This window comes from Mesoplodon mirus (genome assembly GCF_964341445.2).
Source record: "Mesoplodon mirus genome assembly, chromosome: 19".
Taxonomy (NCBI): Eukaryota; Metazoa; Chordata; class Mammalia; order Artiodactyla; family Ziphiidae; genus Mesoplodon; species Mesoplodon mirus.
The window spans coordinates 51,613,960-51,636,196 of record NC_138995.1 but is presented as its reverse complement, the minus strand read 5'-3'; the positions used below and the strand labels follow the sequence as shown (position 1 = coordinate 51,636,196).

Here is a 22,237-nt window from a genome sequence, read left to right as displayed (position 1 = left end):
TCACCGCTTAGAAATTATGGTAGTTATTGAATCTGCAGCCAGATCTTATTCTTTAATGTATTAATAAAGAAGCACATATATTACTATATCACAATTATTATTTTTTTTACTAACTGTATATTAATGCAATGAGTTTCCTCTGTAACCATCTGGATTTTATGCTTTTATAAATTTGATTCTGAAAAGGGCCCCATGGGTTTTGCTAGATGCTCAGGCACATACAGGTCTCCGGCATGCAAAAGCTTAAAACAACACTTGCTAACAGGCCCTTTGTCTTTAATGCCAATTATTTGTTGAAAAACCCAGGTCATGCAACCCTATTTTTTTAAAAAGTTAATTAATTAATTTATTTTTGGCTGCGTTTGGATCTTCGTTGCTGCGCGCGGGCTTTCTCTAGTTGCAGAGAGCAGAGGCTACTCTTTGTTGCGATGGGCGGGCTTCTCACTGCGGTGGCTTCTCTTGTTGTAGAGCACGGGCTCTAGGAGCACAGGCTTCAGTAGTTGTGGTGCACGGGTTCAGTAGTTGTGGCGTGCAGGCTTAGTTGCTCTGGGGCATGTGGGATCTTCCCGGACCAGGGATCGAACCCGTGTCCCCTGCCCTGGCAGGTGGATTCTTAACCACTGCGCCACCAGGGAAGTCACCCACACTTTCTTCTATTAACTTTATAGATTTACCTTTCACATGTGGGTCTTTGATGGAGCTGGAGCTGCAGATGTCGTTCCCAGAGGTGACCGCCCATCCAGTAGAACCCAAGTCCCCTTTTCCAGTTAGGGATGCCTGCTGAGAGGGGACAGGGTGGGTGCTGGGGTCACTATGGCCGTGGGGATCACGGTCTCTTACATTTTCCACCTGGCTCGCCACTCACTCCTAACACAATCCTCACATCCAGGTAGATGCTCCTTCGACCTCCCCCAGCCTCCCCACGCCCCCACCACCTCTCTGCCAGGGATCTGGTCCTCTGCCCAACCCCGGCCCCTCCAGCCACCTTGGCCCTCGTCATGCCCATGCCCGATAAACACAGCCCCTCCAATCTCAGTTTCATGCCTCCCGCTCTCTATCCGCCTTCTCCTCTCTCTCAACTCCCTCCCTCCAGTCCTCCAACCCTGACAGGACCTACGGCTCCATCGATCCCCCTCCCCTTTCACTGTCCTTCAGCCCTGCAAGTCTGTGGTCACTCACCAAAGTGGCTCTCTTGGATCCCCCCTCAACTCCCTCTCTTTATTACTCTCACTTGGGAAACCCCCAATCTGGCTAAATCAAACTTGGCCTCTACTCCATGCCTCTGTCCTATTCTAAGAGCTCAAAACTTTGAGTTCCTGACCGGCCCCTCAAGGGGTCTTCAGTGCATCCTCTCTCTTTTCCCCCATCTCTGCTCCCAGCTCATTTCACTGAAGCCATAGGAGAGAATGTCCTCAGTCTCCCACCTCCTGGCGTCTGCTCCACACGTCTTCTCCTCCTCCTGATACGGATCAAGCCTCACTAAGGCTGACCCTCCACTTGGGGACTCGCTTGTTTCCTCTTGTCTCCATCACTGCTCCAGCAATGCTCCCCTCTCCCCTGCATGGTCACTTTCCTGCTCACCTTCCTGCTCATTCCCGCTGGCATACAGATGTATTGTAACTCCTCCCACCTTAAAACAAAACAGAAGACAAAACTCTTTGACCTCCCCCAGCCACAGCCCTGTTTCTTGGCTCCCCTTTACAGCAAAATTTCTCACCAGAGATGTCTCCAATTCTCCAATTCTCTTCTGCACTCTTTCCAATCAAATGTTCACATTCTACTCGTCCTCCATCCCCTGCTCCATGGAAGTACACTTGTCAGGGTCCCCCTGGCGCTAATCTAAGTCACATTTCAGTTGTCGTCTTACTTGACCCATCAGCCGTCATCATTCCCTGTCTCCTTTGCTCCTGAGACATCGGCCGTCCTCTCCCGGTCTTCTCTAGCCTCCCTGCCGGCTCCCTCTCCATGTCCCCACTGGTTCCTCCTTACCTTCTGGATCTGGTACTGATGGTCACCTCTAGGTCTCCACCTTGGTCCTCTTCTCTCCCTGGAGAGCTCATCCAGTCTCACTTTATGCACCCAAATTTCTCTCTTTAACCCAACCTCTGGACTTACCCAGCAGCCCCCCTTGGATGCCCGACATACATCTCAAACTCAAGGCTTCTGCTTCTGAAGCTGAGCTCCTGGGCTCACCCAAACCTTCCCCTCTGGCTCCAGCCCCATCTCGGTGCTGGCGCCTCCATCCCTCCAGCTGCTCAGGCCACGGGCCTTTGAGTCCTCCTTGACACTCCACAGACTCTTTCCCTCGTGCTCCATAAATTATCCATCTGCAAATTCTGCCCACTCTGCTGTAGTAGGCAGAATAATGGCGCCCCAAAGCTACCGGTTCTAATCCCTTATAAGGAAAAGAGTCTTTGCAGATGTGATGAAGTTAAGGACCTTGAGATGGGAAGAATATCTTGGATTATCCAGGTGGGCCCTAAATACCATCACTTATAAGTATCCTTATAGGAAAAAAGCAGAGGGAGAGAAGCACACACAGAGGAGGAGGTGATGTGAAGACGGAACCTTGAAGATTGGAGTGATGAGACCACAAGCCGAGGAGCATCAACAGCCACCAGAAGCTGGAAGAGGCAAAGAATGGATATTCCCTTACAGCCTCCAGAGGGAGTGTGGCCCTGCTGACACCTTGATTTCAACTCAGTGATACTGATTTCTGACTTCTGACCTCCAGAACTGTGAGAGCATACATTTCTGGGGGCTTTTTGTTTTGTTTTGTTTTAAAATTTTTATTGGAGTATAGTTGATTTAAAATGTTGTGTTAGTTTCTACTGTACAGCAAAGTGAATCAGTTATACATACACATGTATCTACTCCTTTTTATATTCTTTTCCCATATAGGCCATTAAGAGTATTGAATAGAGTTCCCTGTGCTATACAGTAGGTCCTTATTAGTTATCTATTTTATACATAGTAGTGTGTATATGTCAATCCCAATCTCCCAATTTTTCCCTGCCCCCCTTTTCCCCCTGCTAAACATAAGTTTGTTTTCTACATCTGTGACTCTATTTCTGTTTTGTAAATTTTTTCATTTGTACCATTTTTTAAATCCACATATAAGTGATATCATATGATATTTGTTTTTCCCTCTCTGACTTCACTCAGTATGGCAATCTCTAGGTCCATCCACGTTGCTGCAAATGACATTATTTCGTTCTTTTTTATGGCTGAGTAATATTTCACTGTATATATGTACCACATCTTCTTTATCCATGCCTCTGTAGAATTTCTGTTGTTTTAAGCTGACAAGTTCATGGTCATTTGTTACAGCAGCCGCATTCTGTTGCCTCTCGTCACCTTCTTGCCCCGATCCTGGCCCCATCCTCCCACCCCAGCCATCTCAGCCCCCTCCCAGGTCTCCCGCCTCCTACCTTGTCCCCACAGTCTGGTCCACACTTGCAGCCATGAGGATCTTTCTAAAACAGAAGGAGATGGGGACTTCCCTGGTGCTTCAGTGGTTAAGAATCTGCCTTCCAATGCAGGGGACGCAGGTTCGATCCCTGGTCCCACATGCCATGGGACAACTAAGCCCACATGCCACAACTAGAGAGAAGCCCATGCACCACATGCTGCAACGAAGATCCCGTGTGCTGCAACTAAGACCCAATGCAGCCAAATAAATAAATAAATAAATATTAAAAAAAAACAAAACAGAAGAAGATCATGCTGAAAACGATCCATTGTCTCCCCCCTACCCTCAGAATCAAACCCAAACTCCTTACCCTAGGTTTTATGGTCCTACCTGACATGATCTCACCTTATTCCTGGTCTCAGGATTGTTGTGAGGGTCACCTGAGTGTACACGTTAGCTCAGTGCCCAGCAGAGGTAAAGGGTGCCCATCAGGGCAGCACAGAGGGTGCTTTGGGTCAGCAAACCTGAGTCCAAGTCCAGACTTTGTGATTTCTTTGTGATCTCCAGGCAGGGACCACACCTCTCTGGGCTCTTGAGATTATGTATGTAAAACCCTCAGCCCGGGAGTGGCACACAGTAGGTGTTCAGCCACAGGAACTGATGATGTGAGGATCACAGATAATATTTATTGTGTGCTAAAGTGTGCCAAGCACTAAGGGCTCTACATGGACCCAAAGCATCCTCACCACGAACCTGTGAGGTTGGAACCATTACTCCCATTTTGCAGATGAGAAAACCAAAGTACCAAAAAGTTCCAGCAGAGCTACTGGGGAAATAGGAAGGTGGTCGGCAGAGCCCACACTCCACCACCGACTCTAAGGCCTCTGTTGCAAACCCATACCCTCACCCCTCCCAACCTGAGAGCTTGAGAACCATCCCTTCAATCGCATTTTGTTTCTTCTTTCTGCTTTTGTGCCCAAACACAAACCATGATTCTCAGGGCTTTGCAGTCATTAGAAAGACTTGGGGGCTGCCTTCTGAGACCTGGGATTCTGGGATCTGCCTTCAGGGACCCTGGATCCCTGGGACTGGGGGGCGGGAGGGTGGGTAGGGATGCTATTTTCATGGAGGGCCGGAGCAGATTCTGACACAGGAAGTCAGCAACCCCCCTCAGAGTAGCACAGGGAGGTGGCCTGTGATTTAGCTTCTGAGTGAGACCGGGGTTCAAACCCCAGCTCTCCCTGCCATGATAGGTGGGGACTTTTGGCGAGGGTATTGCCTCTGTGAGCCCAAGTTGCCTTGTCTGACTCTGAGGTGGAGAATCCTGCTTCCTAAGTGCGGTTTGTATAATAGTGACATAAGACCTGTAAAAAGCTCAGGAGCCGTCTTGACACACAGGAGGAGCTAAGTCAATGGGACCTTATGTATTGTTGTTATTATTATTAATTGTTATTGTTGTTGCCCTGGTATTGTGTGGCCACCTCCCCCCAGCCTCACATCCTCTGTACCTCAGTATCCTCATCTGGGTAGGAGACTTCTGAGGGTCATGTCTGAACACCCCAAGGGCAGCTTAGGGGAGGGCTGTATCCTCTGAAGAATAGCGGGGAAGAGAGGGATCAGGGGGGCTTAGCAAGTGTCTCCCTTGGAGGCCCAAGCTGGGCCCTCAGGGGTCTGGGACAGAGAGGGTCTATTGATTCCACAGGAGCCTCTGGGGGGAGGGACTCAGACCGTGGTGACCAGGTCCTGGGCAGGGTCTGAAGCTCATAGTGGGGGCACCAGTGTCTCCACTGGCTGGTCCCAGTGGCCCCACAATGTCCCTCCAGGATCCGAGGCTTGACGAACAGTCTGTCTGGACAAAGACTGAGGCCACAGTGCCCTCTGGTGGCCAAACCTTTGCATTCCAGGTTAGGAGAGAACAAACGTTGGGAATTGTTTGTTCCCAAGACTTGGGTGACAGGTAGATCAGACCTCAGAGCCCCAAGAGGTCAGAACAGGGACTTGCCCTGTGTCTGGAGAGGTCAGGGGGTCAGGACTTGAAAAGACTCTCCTGGAACTTCCTTCAAGGAGCCCTCCCTGACCCCCAGGCTGGGTTAGGAGCCTCCTTTGGGCTCCCATAGCCCCGAGTACCACCTCTATCCCAGCCCTGCCGTCTGCCCTGGCTTCCTCCACCCTTGGCTGTCATTGTGTGGTGGTGGGTCTTTTCCCCACTGGACTGTGAGCTTACGGCTCTGCCTGGGGCAGAGCCATCAGACACATCATTGCTGTGTCCCCAGCATGCCCACACAGGGCTGGGGACAATGATAATCTATAGAAATGAGTGAATATGCCTCTTAACCTCTCCCTTCTCTTTGCCTTGAAGCTTTAGCTCCAGACCCTCTGCTGGGAAGGTTTCCTTTATACAACACCCCCACCCCACCCCACCGAGTCCTCTTCAGATGGTCCAGGTGTGGCGGAGGGCACAGCCTGGAGCCCACATGACCCTCTCTCCCTGCTGCTTGCACTCTGCAGAGCCAGACAATGGGGAGAGACATGGAGGATAATGACTAATTGATTCATTTATTTATTCAACAAATAATTGTTGAGCACCTGCTATTTTTCAGGCCCTGTTCTAAGCACTGGGGAGACAGCAGTGGAATGAACAACAATCTCTGCCTCATAGAGCTGGTAGTCAAAGGAGTGGAGATAGACACTCAATCAAGTAACTAAATAGGCCTACAACATGGTGATGAGTTATGGTAAGTGTTGGGAGAAGGAGAAAGCTTTTAAGAGGACAGAGAGATTCTGGGGGATGCCATCTTAGCTGAGGTTGTCTCTGAGAAGGTGACATTCAGAAATCTGAATAAAGTGAGAGTTGGAGACATGCAGCTGTCTGGGGAGGAGCATTCTAGGAAGTGAGAACAGCAAGTGCAAAGGTCTTGTGGCCGAAGTGGGACTGGAACGTTCCAGGAACAGGGAGGAGGCCAGCGCGGCTGGAGCAAAGTTAGCCAAGGGAAGGAAGAAGGGCGATGAGATCAGAAGTGTGATGCGGGTTGGGAGCGGGTTTGAGTAGGGCCTAGAGGGCATAGTAGAGACTTCGAATTTTATTCTAAGTGTGAAAGAAGAGACTTCCCTGGTGGTGCAGTGGTTAAGACTCTGTGCTCCCAATGCAGGGGACCCGGGTTTGATCCCTGGTCAGGGAACTAGATCTCCCATGTATGCCGCAACTAAGAATTCTCATGTCACCACTGAAGAGCCCTCGAGCTGCAACTAAGCAGCCCGCCTGCTGCAACTAAGAACCAGAGCAACCAAATAAATCAATAAATATTTTTTTTTAAAGTGTGAAAGAAGCCACTGGAGGTTTTGAGCCGGAGCGCATTGTGATGCCAGCTGTTTTAAGCAGCTCACTCTGGCTGCCCTGGAGAGAATAGAAATGGACTGTCCAGGGTGGGGAGCAAAGGGGGAGCAGTACCAGGATGGAGGCTGTGAAGGGAGAAGAGTGGGTGGATTCTGTATCTATTTTGTGAATGTGGAGATAACAGCATTTGCTGATGGATTTGGGGTGTGTGTGAAAATGAAGAGTCAAGGATGACTGATTGCACTTAGAACAAAATCCGTTTTCTTTGTAATGGCCTACAAGGCCCTACATGATCTGGATCCTTGCTGTCTCCCTAATATTGTCTCCCTCCCTGCCTCCCCCCACTCACTCTGCTCATTACACTAGCTTTCCCACTGATCTTTGAACTTGCCAAGCTTTTCCTCCTTCCCCTCCCATTGCATGGTGGCAGCTTCTTGGGTCTCAGCTCAAATGTCACCTCCTCAGAGCAGCCACTTTCTTTATAATACTTATCACTCTCTAAAATGATAAGTTTATTTGTTTGTTTATCATCTTTTTTCCTCCACTGAAAGGTCAGCTCCTTGAGGACAGCAACTTTGCCTGTTCGTCACGCTGTATCCCCAGTGTCTAGAAGAGTGCCTGGCACATAGCAGGCACTTAATAAATGAACAAAGGCATTGATTAACCCCTGTGCTTGTTTACAGACCGGCTTACACAGAAGAGACACCCAGACAAGTAGGCAAAGGCAAGAATACACGACAGACCCTGGGGTCATCCACACACCCAGGGGAGACCCAGAAGCCAGGCACCACCTTCTGCGCGCCCGCGGTGCCTGGAGGATGGAGAGCCCGAGGTGGGGATGGAGCACCTCCAGGGAGGGGAAAGGATGCTTTGGGGCGATCCCAGCCCCGCCCTGTATCCCCAGTAGCCAATGGGCGTGCGGTCCTCCCGACGCCCCCTGGGACGTGTAGTCCGGACAGGGGCGCCCTCGGGCGCCGCCGAGCGCCCCTAGACTCCACGTCCCGTCGTGCGCCGGGAGGTGAGGGGATTGGCCGAGCCCCGCCCCCTGCCCGCCCCGCTCCGCTCGCGCCGCAGCCCCAAGAATGAATGAAATCGTAGCGCGCTGGGCGGCAGAGCGGGCGGCGCAGGCCGGGCTGGGCCCGCGCGCGGCGGCAGCGGCGCCCCGGGCCGGAGGCGGCCCAGCCGAGCGGGCCATGGCCACCGCCATTCAGAACCCGCTCAAGTCGTGAGTGTCCCCGCCGTCCACGTCCCTCCATCCCGCCCCCTACCCGAACCCTTCCCCCGCCCTCGCTGGGGAGGGGGACGCCGTGGGCGGATCGCAGTTGAATGTGGGCCCCCAGCTTGCCCCCCCTCCCCTGGGGGGGCCGCCACCCCCTGTCGCCCCCTGGGGCTGGGGGCGGGAGCCCCTCGGGGGTCGCGGGGGCGCCTCTTCTTTGTCGCTGTCAGTGAAGGAATGTGGCGCGAGCTGGGGGGTGGCGGAGGACGTTTCCCCACCCAGAGTGGGGGTAGGGGCTTCCCTTTCCTCCTCCTCCCTCTCTCCTCCTCAGAGTCTTTGGGGGCGCCGGGCCTGCCCCTGCATGGGGCTGGGAGTACGTAAGCCTAAGTCCAGACCTCAGTCTCCGGGGTCTCCACCACCCTTTCCCCTCATCAAAGCATCTTTCTCTCTTTCCCCCCCTCTATCTCGGGGACCTCGGTCCGCGCGGCCGCAGGGTGGGAGCTTAGACGTCGGGGGTCCCCGATTAGATCCCTACTGTTTTCCTTCCCGGGTCTTCGGGACCTAAAGCCCCGACGCCCCGTTCAGCTTAGACCGTGGGAGCCCTCCCTCTCTCCTCCCGTACACATCTAACGAGAGCATCTCTCATCCCCTTGGGGACTAGATGCCTCGGGAGAGGGTGCTGGGAGCGCCCTCAGCTTCCGGGGATTCCCTCCCTTAATCCCTGTCCGCGTCCCTCCTCCGAGTGTTAGCTTCCTCCCGGGCCCAGTGGCTGGGATCCTGGACGCCTGGGTTCAAACCTAGCTCTCTTCCAGCCCTCACCTCGCCTAGACATCCCTCGCTCTCTCCACCTCTCTTCTTCCCTCTCTTTCCATCTCTCTCGCTCCCTCCTCGGGATCCCGAACTCCTGGGTCCCAGCGCTCCCCACCCCCCTTCCCCAGGCGGTGACAGCGGACTGGGAGTGACAGGCGCGCGGCCGCTCCCGATCTCCCTCCCGGGTTGTCGTGCGCGGCACTCCCCTCCCCCTCCTCCCCGGCCTGGTGGGGAGGAGGCGGAGGGCGAACGCCCGCGGCGCCGCACAAAGGGGCCTGGGCGACCTCCCCCACCCTTCCCCCAACCCCTGGCACCCGCCACCTTGACCTTGAGCAACTTGTGCCGGGGGGTTGAGGTGGGGGGAGGGGCCCGGGGGCGCCCCCCCATCCCCCGCCCCCGCTCTCCAGAAAGGCTGTGCCAGGTGGCCGGACCGAAGGCGCCCAGTAGCTTCTGGTTTCAGGTGGGGGGGAGGAGATGCGAGAGGAGGGGGCCGGACCTTACAGGCACGCGCCAACAAGTGTGGCTTTGCGGTGGGCAAAGGGGGCTTGGAGGGCGTGTACGGAGCTGGGATCAGTGTGAAATGGTATGTAACGGTGACAACACTTCTGCTTCCCTCTCACTCTAAGTCTTCCACACAGACTTGTCTCCCTCATGAGGGACACCCTCAAAGTGGCTGGGACGGGGTTCCTGTGCAGGTTGGTGGATCTATAGGTATCCAGACATCCTCACTCTGACCCTGGCCCAGACCTCTTGGAGGAGGTATAGGGCAGCCATTGCAGGGACCTGAAGGCCAGAGTAAGCTTGGGGGTGGGAGTGCCAGCACCCTTCTTTGCTCTCACCTTCCTAGGGGTCTGCAGGGGTGAGGGCAGGGACTGGCTGCTGAGATAATGCGAGTCAAATCCCCTTGGGAGTGGGAGGTGGAGGGTGCAGCTCTCAGTTCTGACTGCCTGCATCATTCAAACCCCGTCTTGAGCACTAATTTCCTGCCTGCCCCCCACCCCCGGCCCCAAGCCTCAGTGTTACCACCTGTGAATTGGGGAATCATAACAGCTCTTATTACCTCATGGTGCTTCTGTGATGTTTGTAAAGCACTTGGTACTGAGCCTGACACCGACTGAATGTAGTGATTATTATTGGTAGTATCAATATTGATTTCATTTGTGGTCCAGTTTCCACACAGGGCACTGGGGGATGGGGACGGGAGGATTGTTTGGGCAGGGGAGCTCAAGTGTGGGAGAGGGGTCTCTGACGGTGACTAGGGGTAAGGAAGGGAAGGGAGACCGCTCTCCAAATGTCAGCTGTGGGTCAAATTGTGCTGGTGGACAAGGGCGTCCAGGGAGGTGATGGAGTGGTCTACACTCAGGCTCCAAGCTGACCAAAACTGATGCAAAGGTTCTGGGGTGGGGCAGGAGTGAGTGGGGTGTCTGAGGCTAGAGGTGTGGGGAGAAAGTGTAAGGGCATATTGGAAGATCTGTGAGGGTGGTGGAAGGTGAGAGAGGAAGGTGGTAAGGGCACTCTGAGCTGAGCTGGCCGGTTGGGAGGAGCGGGGCAGGGCTTACTGTGGCTGAGATATGGGGTGGCCACTGTAGGAACCTGGAGGCCAGAGTGAGTGTGAGGACTTACTCCCCTTGCCATCTGCTCTAGGCCAGATGTGAAGCAGAGACCCACTCCCTGCTGTTTGGGCTCGGGAAGGGGGAGGTCAAGGCCTTACCTGGGGGAGATGGGGAAGAGCCTGTAGAAGGGGTCTAAGACTAGAGGGGTGTGTGTGTATGTGTATGTGTGTGTGTGTGTGTGTGTGTGTCCAGAAGTGACCATGAGTGTGGAAGACACTGAGGGGGTCTCTCTCACCAGGGGGTAGGTGGGGATGTCGAGTGACAAAAGAAGAGGTGAAGGCTCTTATGCCTCTTCTGTCTGCTGGAGAGCCCCCTGGTGGACAATGACATTGGTGGGCGTTTTCATCCTTGCAAGGGCTCAAACTTGAACACGAACTTTGGATGAGGGCCAGGGGTTGGGGTGGGGGGGGTGTTCCAGGTGTGTGTGCATGGGACTTGGTGATTGTTGTGACTCGGTAGGTCAGCTCCCTCTCTGGGCATCCCTTAGGGTAGAGTCAGTGTGGGTGACAGTGGGAGAAAGGAGGTGACCACTTGGGTACAGACATCTGGGTGAGTGAATCCTTCTCTTAGTCCCACCTTCAAACAGCCACCAGGAGCTGAGGGCATGTGACTTCACCTCCTCATCTGGAAAATGGGGGTAATGATAATATCACCCCGGAGGGTCAGGATGAGGATCAAGTGACTTAATCTCTGTTAAAGAGCTGTGCCTGGCACATGGTGGCTACTCAGTATATTTCTATTCAACAAATATTTATTAAGCATCTATTATGTGCCCAGCATTATTCTTTCTAATAATGGTTAGCTATCACCATTTTACATCTTAGTACGTAACAGGTCCTCTTTGTGGAATGAATGAATTTATTGAACACCTACTACTTGCCAGGTACCTTTTGAAACACTTTACCCATGCTTACTTATTTAATCCTCACAATAATCCAATGAGCCATCATCTGCATTTTACAGATGAGGAAACTGAGGCCAGAAAGGTTACGTCATTTGCCCAAGGTCACATGGCCACCAAGTGGCAGAGCCAGGATTTGAACCCAGGAGGTGTGGCTATATCTCCTAACTAGCACAGCTGCTGTCAGGCCTGGGAAGGGGTTGAGTAGGGCGGGGTCCTTGTGCGAGAGACAGCTCCGAGGGGGACGGAGAGGATTCTCCCGAGCTAGGAGGGACTAGGGGGAGGGGGAGGTGTCAGTGAGCCATGCGTTGGTGGGACGTTCGTGTGGGCACCTGTAAGGTGTCTCTAAGTCTCCTGGCACTGAAGTGTTTGTGTGAGTGTAAATGTATGTGAGTCTGTGCGAAGGTGCGGGAGAGGGAGTGTGCGTGAGTCTGCGTGGGACGCTGTGAGTATACGTGTGAATGTGTGTGTAAGCTGCCGCGTGTGGGTGTGTGCGAGCCCAGGTGTGCATGGGTGAGTGTAGGCCCATGTGTGAGACTCAAGAGGTGTGCATGAGTGAGCGCGCGGGAGTGGCTGTACGTGCCACCGGCCCCACCTCTGACACGCTTCTCTGCGGGGTCCCGCCAGCCCCGGGCGGGGAACTACCACTCCCGGCATGGCCTGGGTGGGCCCACCCCGCCACCCTGATTGGCTGTGGTCCCGGTGCTCCCGCCCCCCGGGAATGAATGGATGGGCGGCCTCAGCGCCCGCCCGAGCGCTGGGAGGACCGGCCCGGCGGGGACCTGCTGGGGGCAGGACCCTGGGAGCAAGATGGCCACGGTCATCCCCGGCCCCCTGAGGTGCTGCGGGCCGGCGGGAGGCAGGGGAGGGCGCGCGAGCGGGTCTGCGCGGGCGTGTGTGTGTGTGTGTGCGGCGGCTGGGGGTGGGGCCGATGGGGTGTCTGGGGGGCTGTCACCGTGGGCCGGGCTGCGCGGGGTTGCGAATGTGTGTGACTGTGGGTCTCTGGCAAGAACCGTGTCCGACGCGCTGCTCCTGGAGGAGCGCGGAGTAGGGGGAACTCGGAGCCCTATTGGCGCCCTCTTCGGGAAAGGGGGTCATGTCCCGCCCTGCGACCCCCGGGGTTGGGGAGAGGGTGAAATGGCCAGGGGGTCCGGGGGCCTTGGTAAACTTGAGTGAAGCCCACACTACCTTTGTCTTGGGTTGTGGAGTGTGTGTCACTTGTTCGGGTTCTGGGTTTTTTTTGGATATGTGTGTGGATATGTATTTAATTTCTTTCACATTCTACACTAGGTGTCTTTGGATATTTTGGTCTTTGAGTGTGTGTACATATCCTTTGAAACTCTGCATCATTTATGTTCTGTGTCTTTGGATATGTAGGTATGCATGTATTTATGTGCAAATTTTTGTGTGACTGTGGGTGGATTTGTCTGTTTCTATGTTGTGTATGTGTGTATCTTTGTGTGTTTGAGTATGTGGTATTTTAGATGTTGGTTTCTATATTGTGTATCTTCGTGAATGTGTGTGTGTATCCTGTGTGAATCTGTGTGATTTCTTTGTATAGTGTATCTGGATTGTGTGTGTGTGTGTGTGTGATTTGTTTGTGTTGTGTCTTTGGATATGTGTGTAAGTGCATATGTGGGTGGTTTGTTTTTAACATTTTTTCTTTTTTAACATTTGTGTATCTGTGTGTGTCTACGGATGGATGAGTAAGTGGATGTGTCTGTGTGTCATCTGTTTGCATGTTGTGTGTCTTTGTGTGGGTGATTGTGTTGTGTGTCTTTGGATATGTGATATATATTTGTGCATGTATATGTGTGTGATCTGTCTGCTTCTACACTATGGGACTTGAGATACTTGTGTTTTTCAGTAGATATTTGTGTGAGCACATATGTGAGATGTGTCTGTTTCTCCTTTGTGAGTCTTGGGATATGTCTCTCTTTGTGTGTGAATCCTGTGTGACTATGTGCGATTTGTTTGTGTTGTGTATTTGGATATGTGCCTGTATGGATGGGTCCCGGTGTATTTTTATCTGTTTCTATACTGTGTGTATCCACTCCTTGGCTCAAGGCCTGCGTGAGTCCCGGGTTGGGGGCTCCTGGGTCCAGGAGCGACGACAGCGGGGAGAGGTGAGGTTGGAGGAGTCGGCCCACCCATTCCCCACGGGCGGTCTGGGGGAGGGGTGCCGGGCGACCCGGTGCGCCTGCCCTTGCTGACAGCCGCCCGACCGCCCACCCGCCCCTCGCAGCCTAGGCGAGGACTTCTACCGAGAAGCCATCGAGCACTGCCGCAGCTACAACGCGCGCCTGTGCGCCGAGCGCAGCCTGCGCCTGCCGTTCCTCGACTCGCAGACCGGCGTGGCCCAGAACAACTGCTACATCTGGATGGAGAAGACCCACCGCGGCCCGGGTACGGCTGGGAAGTTGGGGGCGGGGCGGGGCGTTGGCTTCGCGGCCGCGTTCTTACCGCCCTTCTCACTCCAGGTTTGGCCCCGGGACAGATTTACACGTACCCCGCCCGCTGTTGGAGAAAGAAACGGAGACTCAACATTCTGGAAGACCCCAGACTCCGGCCCTGCGAGTACAAGATTGGTGGGTGCAGCTCCGTCCTGTGCCTTCGGCGGCCCCCATGGGTGCCCACAGCACACTCTGATAAGTGTGTGGTGATGCTGGTGTGCATCTGATCATTCGCTTTTATTTCCCTCCTAGCCAGCGTCTGAGTGGCTGGCTGTGTCTGCCCTTGTGTGTCTGGGTGTCGTCCAGAGATTCTCCAGTTTTCCCTGAGTGACTGAGCTTTGGACTGTATCTTATCCTCCTTGGGCCCAGGCGTATTTCAGGACAGAGTGGTATCTGTTATGTGTGTCCAATCTTTGTATCTCTTCCCTTGTGAGCTGGGATGTATCAGAGTATCTGACTGTATTGCTTCCTGTGGATGTCTGAGTGTGTCTGGATGTATCAGAGTGTCAGGTTGTAACTCTTTCCCTTTGTAATAGAGTGTATCTCAGTGTCTGTGTCTTTTTTCAGATGTTTCCAAGTGTATTAGAAGGTTTGTTTCCTCTTGTGTGGGGCTGGTCTATCAGAGTGTCCAGCGGTTCCTGATGTGGGTGTATCAGGGGGTCCAGTTCTCTCTTCCTTTGAGCGCCAGATGCTTTGGAATGTCTGGGAGAATCTCTTCCCTGAGCGTCTGTCTGGTGTATTAGATGTATTTCTGCGCGTGTGTGCTGCTCCATGAGTGTCTGGTTTTATCACTTCTTGAATGTGTCCAGTACCGTTAGAGTCACTGGCTGTTTCTCTTCCCCTGTCCAGGTATATCCAAGGATCTGTGTGGGTCCAGGTGTATTGGAGGGACTGTCTCTATCTCCTGTGTGCATGTGTATCCACCTGAGTGACTCTCTCTAGGTGTGTCTCTATCTCCCCTAAGTATGTTCAGGTGTTTGGTAGGGTCTGGCCGTGTCTTCCCCATGTGGTGGGTATATCTGGTGGTCTAATGCTCTCTTTTGTAGTGTTGCTGGGTGTGCCAGTATACCCAAGGGTCTGGATATGCCTCCACCATGTGTCTGGGTATATCTGAGTGTCTGGGTGTACCTCTTCCTTTGTGTGTCTGGCTGTCTCAGATGACCTGTATGTATCTCCCCTGTGTATGTCCATGTGTGTCCTGTTTGAGTGTCTGCTCTCTCCAGGTGTGAGGGTCTGGGTGGGGTCTCCTACATGTATGTATGCAGTTATATAGGAGGGTCTGGCCATGTCTCCCCTTGAGTGTGTCCAAGTGGCTCTGAGGGTCTGGCTGTGTCTTCCCCAGGGTCTGGGCATCCTTGGAAAGGATGTATGGAAGTATTGTTGGAAGGGTGTACGGTTGAATCTTTGAGTCTATTGCTGGTTGAGTGTGGGAAAGCCTCTTCCCTCTAGCAAAGAGCATGATTCTCCAATCTGGGCAGTTTGAGGAGTCGTCCAGGGACAAGTTCTCCACTTGACACCCTCCTCCCTTTTCCCCAGACTGTGAGGCGCCATTGAAGAAGGAGGGCGGCCTCCCAGAAGGGCCGGTCCTTGAGGCTCTACTGTGTGCTGAGACAGGGGAGAAGAAGATAGAGCTGAAGGAGGAGGAGACCATTATGGACTGCCAGGTAGGATCCCCCCACCCCCCCACCAGGGGCCACAGCTGCCCTCTCACCCCTGTCTCCTGCCCCGGCCCATCCTGTTCCTGCTCTGAAATCTCCCCTGGCTCCCTAGGGCCTTTGGGTATCCTAAGTCTCTATTCTTCCACATGTCATCTCTTTTTTGGAAGACCTCCTGACTTGTCCTGACACCCCCAGTCTCCGGTCCGCCCAGAGCCACCCCACCCACAAAGCAGAACAATACCCCATTTTCTTAACTCCAATCTCCCCTCTCCTGGTGCCCAGAAACAGCAGCTGCTGGAGTTTCCACATGATCTTGAAGTGGAAGACTTGGAGGATGACATTCCCAGGAGGAAGAACAGGGCCAAAGGAAAGGTATCACTCCAAAGTTTCTCTCCATCACTCCTCCACTCAATGCAGATCCCATTTATTATGTACAATGTTCAGACCCTGCCCCAGTTTGCCCTCATTTAATCCCCAGAGCAGCCTGAAGGGATAGGGGATTTTTATACCCATTTTACAGATGAGGAAATTGAGGCTTGGGTCTATTAAAGCATTTGCCAAACAGAGATTGTACAGTGGGTTAGAACTAGCTTCATACCTGTGTCACGGATGAGGAAACTGAACCTTGGAGAGATCAAGGGAGTTACTCAAGGCCCACAGCTAGGAAGTGGCAGAGCTGCAATTTGACTTTCAGGCCCAAATGATGAAAATTCTTTTAGTTCCCTCCCTTTCTTGGCCCCTCACTCATGACTTTTCCCCTAGGCATATGGCATCGGGGGTCTCCGGAAACGCCAGGACACCGCTTCCCTGGAGGACCGAGACAAGCCGTATGTCTGTGATAGTGAGTCTTTCTGAAGAGGGGGGAAGAGAGAGAGAGTGGGGCCCAGAGACCTCTCCCCTCCTGGCCCCCTCCCTTCTGTTCTGGACCCTGGTTGGGGGATGCTCAGGCCTCTGGCAGAGGGTGGAGGTGTGATCCTGGAGGCCAGGGCAGAGGCGGACTGGGAGGGCTGACCGGCCCCCTTCCTGCTCACTCTCCAGTCTGTGGGAAACGGTATAAGAACCGGCCAGGGCTCAGCTACCACTACACCCACACCCACCTGGCTGAGGAGGAGGGGGAGGAGAACGCCGAACGCCACGCCCTGCCCTTCCACCGGAAAAACAACCATAAACGTGAGCAGGCGGGCAGGGCGTGGGGTGGTGAGGGGCCCTGGGAGTGGGGGCTAAGGAGCCTGGGAGGGAGGGGGCACATTAGACATTTCTGGAAAATCTCCAGCTCAGCGGTCCCCTCCCCCCACCAACCATGGGGGATGCTGGCTCTGAGGTTGCCATGGCAACCAACCATCTCTCCCTCGCTCCTGGCCGGGCGTAATATTTCTGGGTCTGATTTATTGTTTCAATTAGAGCTTGGGGAGGGGGGGTGATAGATGACTCCCCTCCCTCCTTGCCTCCCTTTCTCCCTTCTCTGCTAAGCTTTGGCCGAGGGGCAGGGTCCGTGGCCTGGGAACACTTGGCGACCGCCCATGCCAATCCGGTGCCAACCCTGACAGCTGAGGGATGGGGGAAGGCTTGGGGGGAGGCTCTGCCCGTGGAAAAACCATCTTTCCACCCACCCCTCGGTGGGAGAGGGCAGTCTCTTCATCCCATCCCCACCACACACCGAGGCACCTCTGTGTTCAGAATTTTCCTTCCGAATGTCTGTTGCCATACCAGATCTCCGCCAGTGGTGTCCACCTAATTTTTATTTAGCCGGGGCTTAGTTGGGGGGACTGTCTGGTAGAAGTGTGCATGGGCAGGGAAGCAGGGGGGCTCTCCCTAAAGCTACATCTGCCAAGTTTTTACCTAATAAAGAGGATGTATCAGTTGTCCTCAAAGAGTTGGGGGGGGTCTTGATGAGAATTATTTGGGCTCCCCCAACTCTCTTTTGCTACTGGCCACAGCTTGGGGTAGCTGCTCCCTCTCCCCACCTCCTCCATGCCTGGAGAAGGGGTCCACCCCTGGGGCTGAGGCTGGGGGCAGGGTGGAGCCTTGCCTATGGTGAGAGCCCCTCTTTCTGTCCCCCCACCCCCAGAGTTTTACAAAGAATTGGCCTGGGTCCCTGAGGCACAGAGGAAACACACAGGTAGGGACGCCTCCCTCTGCCCCTACTTCTGCAGCAGCCTTTGACTGAGTGTCCCTGCCTGCCCATGCCAACCCTTGCCTGCTCTCTTTCAGCCAAGAAGGCGCCTGATGGCACTGTCATCCCCAATGGCTACTGTGACTTCTGCCTGGGTGGCTCCAAGAAGACAGGGTGTCCCGAGGACCTCATCTCCTGTGCCGACTGTGGGCGATCAGGTGATGCCCCCACCTGAGGTTTCTGGGGACCGCGGTGGAGAGGACTCCAGGAGTCCAGATATGGAGGAGAGAAGGCAGAGGAGAGGACTGGTGGAGGGGATGCAGAGCATCCCAGGGGCACTGAGGATAAACAGCTGACTCAACTGCTGAGGATTGTGGGAAACTGAGTGGGGTCAGGGAGGCTCTGGGAACAATGGGATGTGGTTGTCATGGCATTGTGGGTACCGGCATGTGCTTATCCGGCGTGGGGAACAGTGAAAGATGGTTGCCAAAACATCGTGGGTAGTGGGCTGTGATAGTGAGTAATGGATCGCCACTGCCTGGGTGCTGTGGCTCACAGAGGGTGCTTGCCATGCCGTGGAGTTGGGGTTAACAGACTGTGGTTTCCCAAGGTGGGCTTGTGGGTAATAGACGGTGGTTGCCTCAGCACGGTGGCTAATGAATTGTAGTTGTCATGGTATTATGGGTAGTGAAATATGGTTGTCATGGCGATTGGGTGTAGTGGAAGGTGGTGGTCATGGCCTGGGGTAGTGGCTGCGCATCTGTGCTGGGGTGGTGGGTTGACCAGTGGGTTAGCACCCTGCACAGTCATGTTGGTAACAGTGTGGTTGCTGGGGCATCGTGTGTAATGGGCTTGGGTTGCAGGGAACCAGGGTGTGGGGACCCCTCTGTGGAAGGCGGTTGCCATGGCATCGTGGCTGGGAGACTGTGGTTGCCACGTACTGTGGTTAATGGAATGGAACCGGTTGGCCATTCTGCTGTGGGTAATGGAATGTGGCTGCCTCAGCACGGTGGTTAACAGAATGTGGCTGCCCCGGTGCTGTGGGTGGTAGAAAGTGGTTGCCACAGCACCGTGGGTAATGGAATGCGGTTGCCATGGTGTCCTGGGGAGCAGAGTGTGGTTGCCATGGTGGCTGGGTAAGAGGCTGGTGGCCAGGGCAGCCTTGCCTGCAGGACAGGCTCTGGGCACCGTGGGCTGGGTGGGGTCGGGCTGTGGGCCTTGTGAGCTAGGGATGGGGGCTGAGCCATTGCTTCCCCGGGGGTCAGCAGCCACCAGGGGCACGATGACCCCTAACCGCACCCCTGCCCCTTGGCCCCCAGGACACCCCTCGTGTTTACAGTTCACGGTGAACATGACGGCAGCTGTGCGGACCTACCGCTGGCAGTGTATCGAGTGCAAGTCCTGCAGCCTGTGTGGCACCTCGGAGAACGACGTGAGTGCCCACGCGCCCCCTTCCCCGGGACATGCCCCCAAGCGGCCTCCTTCCCCTGGAGCCCCCTCCCTGGTGAACACCAGTAACCTGTATTATGATTATTGTTAATGTCCATTAATTGAGCCCGGCACTTAATTCTCTTCACTCTCTGACTCCTTCCAACTGCCCTGAGGTAGGTGATCTTGTTCCCACTCCACAGAGAAGAAACCGAGCTCAGAGAGGGGACTAGACTTGCCCAAGGTCACCCAGCCAGGAAAATGGTACGGCTGGGACCTGAACCCACGTCCATGGCTTCCAGACCATCTCCGTGTCATTTTAAGTGTTCCACAGAGTCCTATAAAACCTAAACTACAAACTGCAAACTGGCCGTCCTCAGGGGTGTTTTGCTCCTCTGCCCAGCAGGGTTTTGTAAAGATGACCTTCTCAGAGCCCTTTGTCTTGCAAGGGACCGCCTCCCCCAGCCCCTTTGACCTGGCCCCTGCCCCCGCCCCCCACCCCGGTTTCTGGTGCCCGTGCCCCCAGGGTGCCAGCTGGGCGGGTCTCACCTCCCAGGACCAGCTGCTGTTTTGTGATGACTGCGATCGGGGTTACCACATGTACTGCCTGAGTCCTCCCATGGCGGAGCCCCCGGAAGGTGAGAGAAGAGGAGGGCCGGACACGGGGGTGGGGTGCTGGACAGTGGTCTTCCTGCTGTCCGCTGGGTGGAAGGGGGTCGGGGCAGCCCTGCCCAGACCTGGGCCTAACTCCCTGTCCTCCGGCCGCGCCACAGGGAGCTGGAGTTGTCACCTCTGTCTTCGGCACCTGAAAGAGAAGGCCTCTGCCTACATCACCCTCACCTAGGCCTGGCTCTGGCTCACCTGGACCTCTGGGGTGATGCTTGCCTACCTGCCTCTTGGAGCTCCTCCAGTCTCTCCCCATCCTTAATGCCCCACAGTGGAAGGGGCCGGGGGGCGGGGGGAGCCTGAGAGGGGGCTGGGCCACCCCTCCCCTCTGTGCAAGTGGAATGTTTGCCCTGTGGGTTGGTGGGCCCAGCAGGGTCCTCTCCCTTCCTCCCTCCTGCCTCACCCCTTCGCAAATGGGCACCAGGGGCTCCTGCTCCCCTCAAAGCCATACCCCGCCTCTGGGCGGGCACGAGGGGTGGTGGATGCCAGCTGGGGGCACGGACAAAGCCTTTTTCTAAAGAAAAAGTCAAAAAGTTAAAAAAAAAAGAAATTAATATATAACAAAGAGTCCTATAAGGTCTGGCTGGGTGGAGGGGGCACTGCTGAGCGCATCTACTGGGCACCAGTCTACGCCAGTTTCCTGCCTGGCGGCTCCTCCCCCACCCCAGTCCCTGGAGTTGCAGCTCTCCCACCTCCCCACCCAAGGTGGGCACCATTCCCCCCTCGTGCCCAGGGCAGGTGGGTGTGGTGTCCACCCCCCGCCCTCTCTTGGTGCCCACTGTGGATACTGCATGATGTGAACCACGGTTTTGAACTCCGTTCCTGCTCCCTCCCCGAGAGCCCCGCCCCGAGCCCACTCTGTGCCTGCCTTGGCAAGGCGGGCCCCTGCCCAGCGCCTGCTGGAATGAGAAGCACAGACTCTGCAACGGACTAGATTTTCCTCCTCCCCCCGCCCCGATTCCCTACCGGCCAGGCCGGGCTGCCCCCTGCCACCCTCGCTGGCCATTTTCGGGTCGCGAGGGGGCGTGGTTGTTTCTTGTGGTTGTGTGTGTTTGTTGTTCGGGTTTTAAAAAAAAAGGGAAATTGAGACTGCAAGTGGGGGAGGTGGTGGGTTTGGGGGGTCTCCCCCAATCCAGGCGTGTCCCCCCTTGTAAACGAGTCTCCTTTATTGCCTGCCTCTGCTGTGAATTAACTTGTTCCGTGTATTAAACTGGGCCTGACCCCTCTGCCCACGTCGTCTGCCTCGTTCTCCAGGCTGGTTTGGGGCGTCACCAAGAAGGGGAGATGGGGCCTCACTGGGGGAGAAGCAACCGAGGTTAACAGCTGGAGCTGGCCCTACGTCCATCTCCCTCCAGCTCCCCTCTGCACCCCGCCTTTCTCTGGCTTTGTCCCAGCTCCTCCCTGCCTCGCTGGAAAGGAGAAGGGGGGGATGGGGTGGAGGGGCTCCCACCCAGCCAGCTGTGGTTGCCCTGGCAACGGACTGCTGCAGCTGCAACGGGGAAGCAGTGAGGAGGGAGGCGGGAAGCTGGGGACTGGGGGAAGGGAAGGGATGGAAAGATGAAGACTGGGGGCTGGCCCCTCCCCTCGGGGCTGTGGTAGGGATCAGGGGCGCCTCATCCCACACCCAGACATCACCTGGAGCTCCCTATCCCGATGTGGGGCAAAGAACAGAGGGGAATGGGCAATGGGATATAGATCCAGGGACATTAGGAGGAAGACAGATTTGGGTGAGGTGAGGTGAGGAGTGAGAACCAGGACACAAGAACAGTCAGGAGAGAGACAGGAGTCACACAGTTATAGAGAACGAGAAAAAGAGCAGGAGAGGGAAGACGTAGACCTGGAGAGAGATGCAGATGAAGAGGGCCAGAGGAATTATGGTGGAAGAGGACAGAAGAGATGATTTAGTGGGAGAGAGGCGATAATAGTAATAAAAAACAGCAGACACATGGGGAGAGACAGAGGAGGAAGTACAGGGATCTGGAGAGAGAAGCAGAAGAGATTCCATGTGGGGAGGCAGGGAACCAGGGCACGTAAAATAGGAGAGCGGAAGAGAGAATAAGAGGGGGGAGGCACGTTTGGGGAGAGAGATGAAGTTAGGACCCAGCACAGGCGGAGTCTTAGGACAATGACACAGAGATGAGATTTCAGGGGAGAGGACACAAAGAATTTAGGGAGACAATAGAAAAATCTGGAGAGAGCCAAAAGCAGGAAGGGATTCAGAGCCTGGGTGAGGGGAGAGCCAGAGGCGGGGTGGGAGGCAGAGGAGACTGGGGGAGGGTCGAGGAGGGCGCCCGGGCCAGCGAGAGGGGGACAGGCAGAGGAAGTGGAAAATTGGGGCAAGATGGGGAAGGGATGAGCAGGGCACAGTTCAGGCGAGAGCGCAGGCTGGCGTGTGCGAGTTGTGGGGTGTTGGAAGTTGGTGTGTGTCACAGGCGCCAGGAGAGGATGTGAGAACAGCTTGTTCCGCCGTTTCCGTGCTGGAGCGGGGAGGGCAGCATGGGTTGAGGATGGGGCCTCAGGGAGGGCGGAGACAGGGAGAGTGTCTGGAACACTCTAGAATTTTTAGGAGATGTGGAAATAGCTGGTCCACCTCCTCTGGAAAAAGGATATATAACCGTTTTGGAAAAAGATTT

The 22,237-nt window shown here is 55.0% G+C and overlaps 1 protein-coding gene across 10 annotated transcripts; it reads left to right on the top strand.

The window, feature by feature from the left end:
* Positions 1-7,865: 7,865 nt before the first annotated feature.
* Positions 7,866-20,826, top strand: DPF1 (double PHD fingers 1). Of its 10 annotated transcripts, none has more exons than XM_082607762.1 (12): positions 7,866-7,971; positions 13,532-13,692; positions 13,767-13,874; positions 15,276-15,403; positions 15,680-15,769; positions 16,160-16,238; positions 16,436-16,567; positions 17,466-17,516; positions 17,609-17,728; positions 18,830-18,942; positions 19,465-19,576; positions 19,712-20,826. In XM_082607762.1, exons 1-12 carry the CDS (start codon positions 7,940-7,942, stop codon positions 19,780-19,782), a joined length of 1,197 nt encoding a protein of 398 aa, XP_082463888.1. In that variant the 5' UTR covers positions 7,866-7,939; the 3' UTR covers positions 19,783-20,826. The 10 variants fall into 10 exon arrangements, with proteins under 10 accessions (XP_082463888.1, XP_082463895.1, XP_082463896.1 ...); XM_082607769.1 differs by having other exon boundaries at positions 7,887-7,971; positions 19,495-19,576; XM_082607766.1 differs by lacking the exon at positions 7,866-7,971 and adding an exon at positions 12,031-12,125 and having other exon boundaries at positions 19,495-19,576.
* The last annotated feature ends 1,411 nt before the right edge of the window (positions 20,827-22,237 follow it).

Excerpts from the sequence above, each read along its gene's own strand:
- DPF1 (XM_082607765.1), top strand. The coding sequence starts at position 13,294 with ATGGGTCCCGGTGTATTTTTATCTGTTTCTATACTGTGTGTATCCACT. Across the intron at positions 13,875-15,275 it reads GCCCTGCGAGTACAAGATTG|ACTGTGAGGCGCCATTGAAG; the intron begins GTGGGTGCAGCT and ends CCTTTTCCCCAG. Across the intron at positions 16,239-16,435 it reads CAAGCCGTATGTCTGTGATA|TCTGTGGGAAACGGTATAAG; the intron begins GTGAGTCTTTCT and ends CTCACTCTCCAG.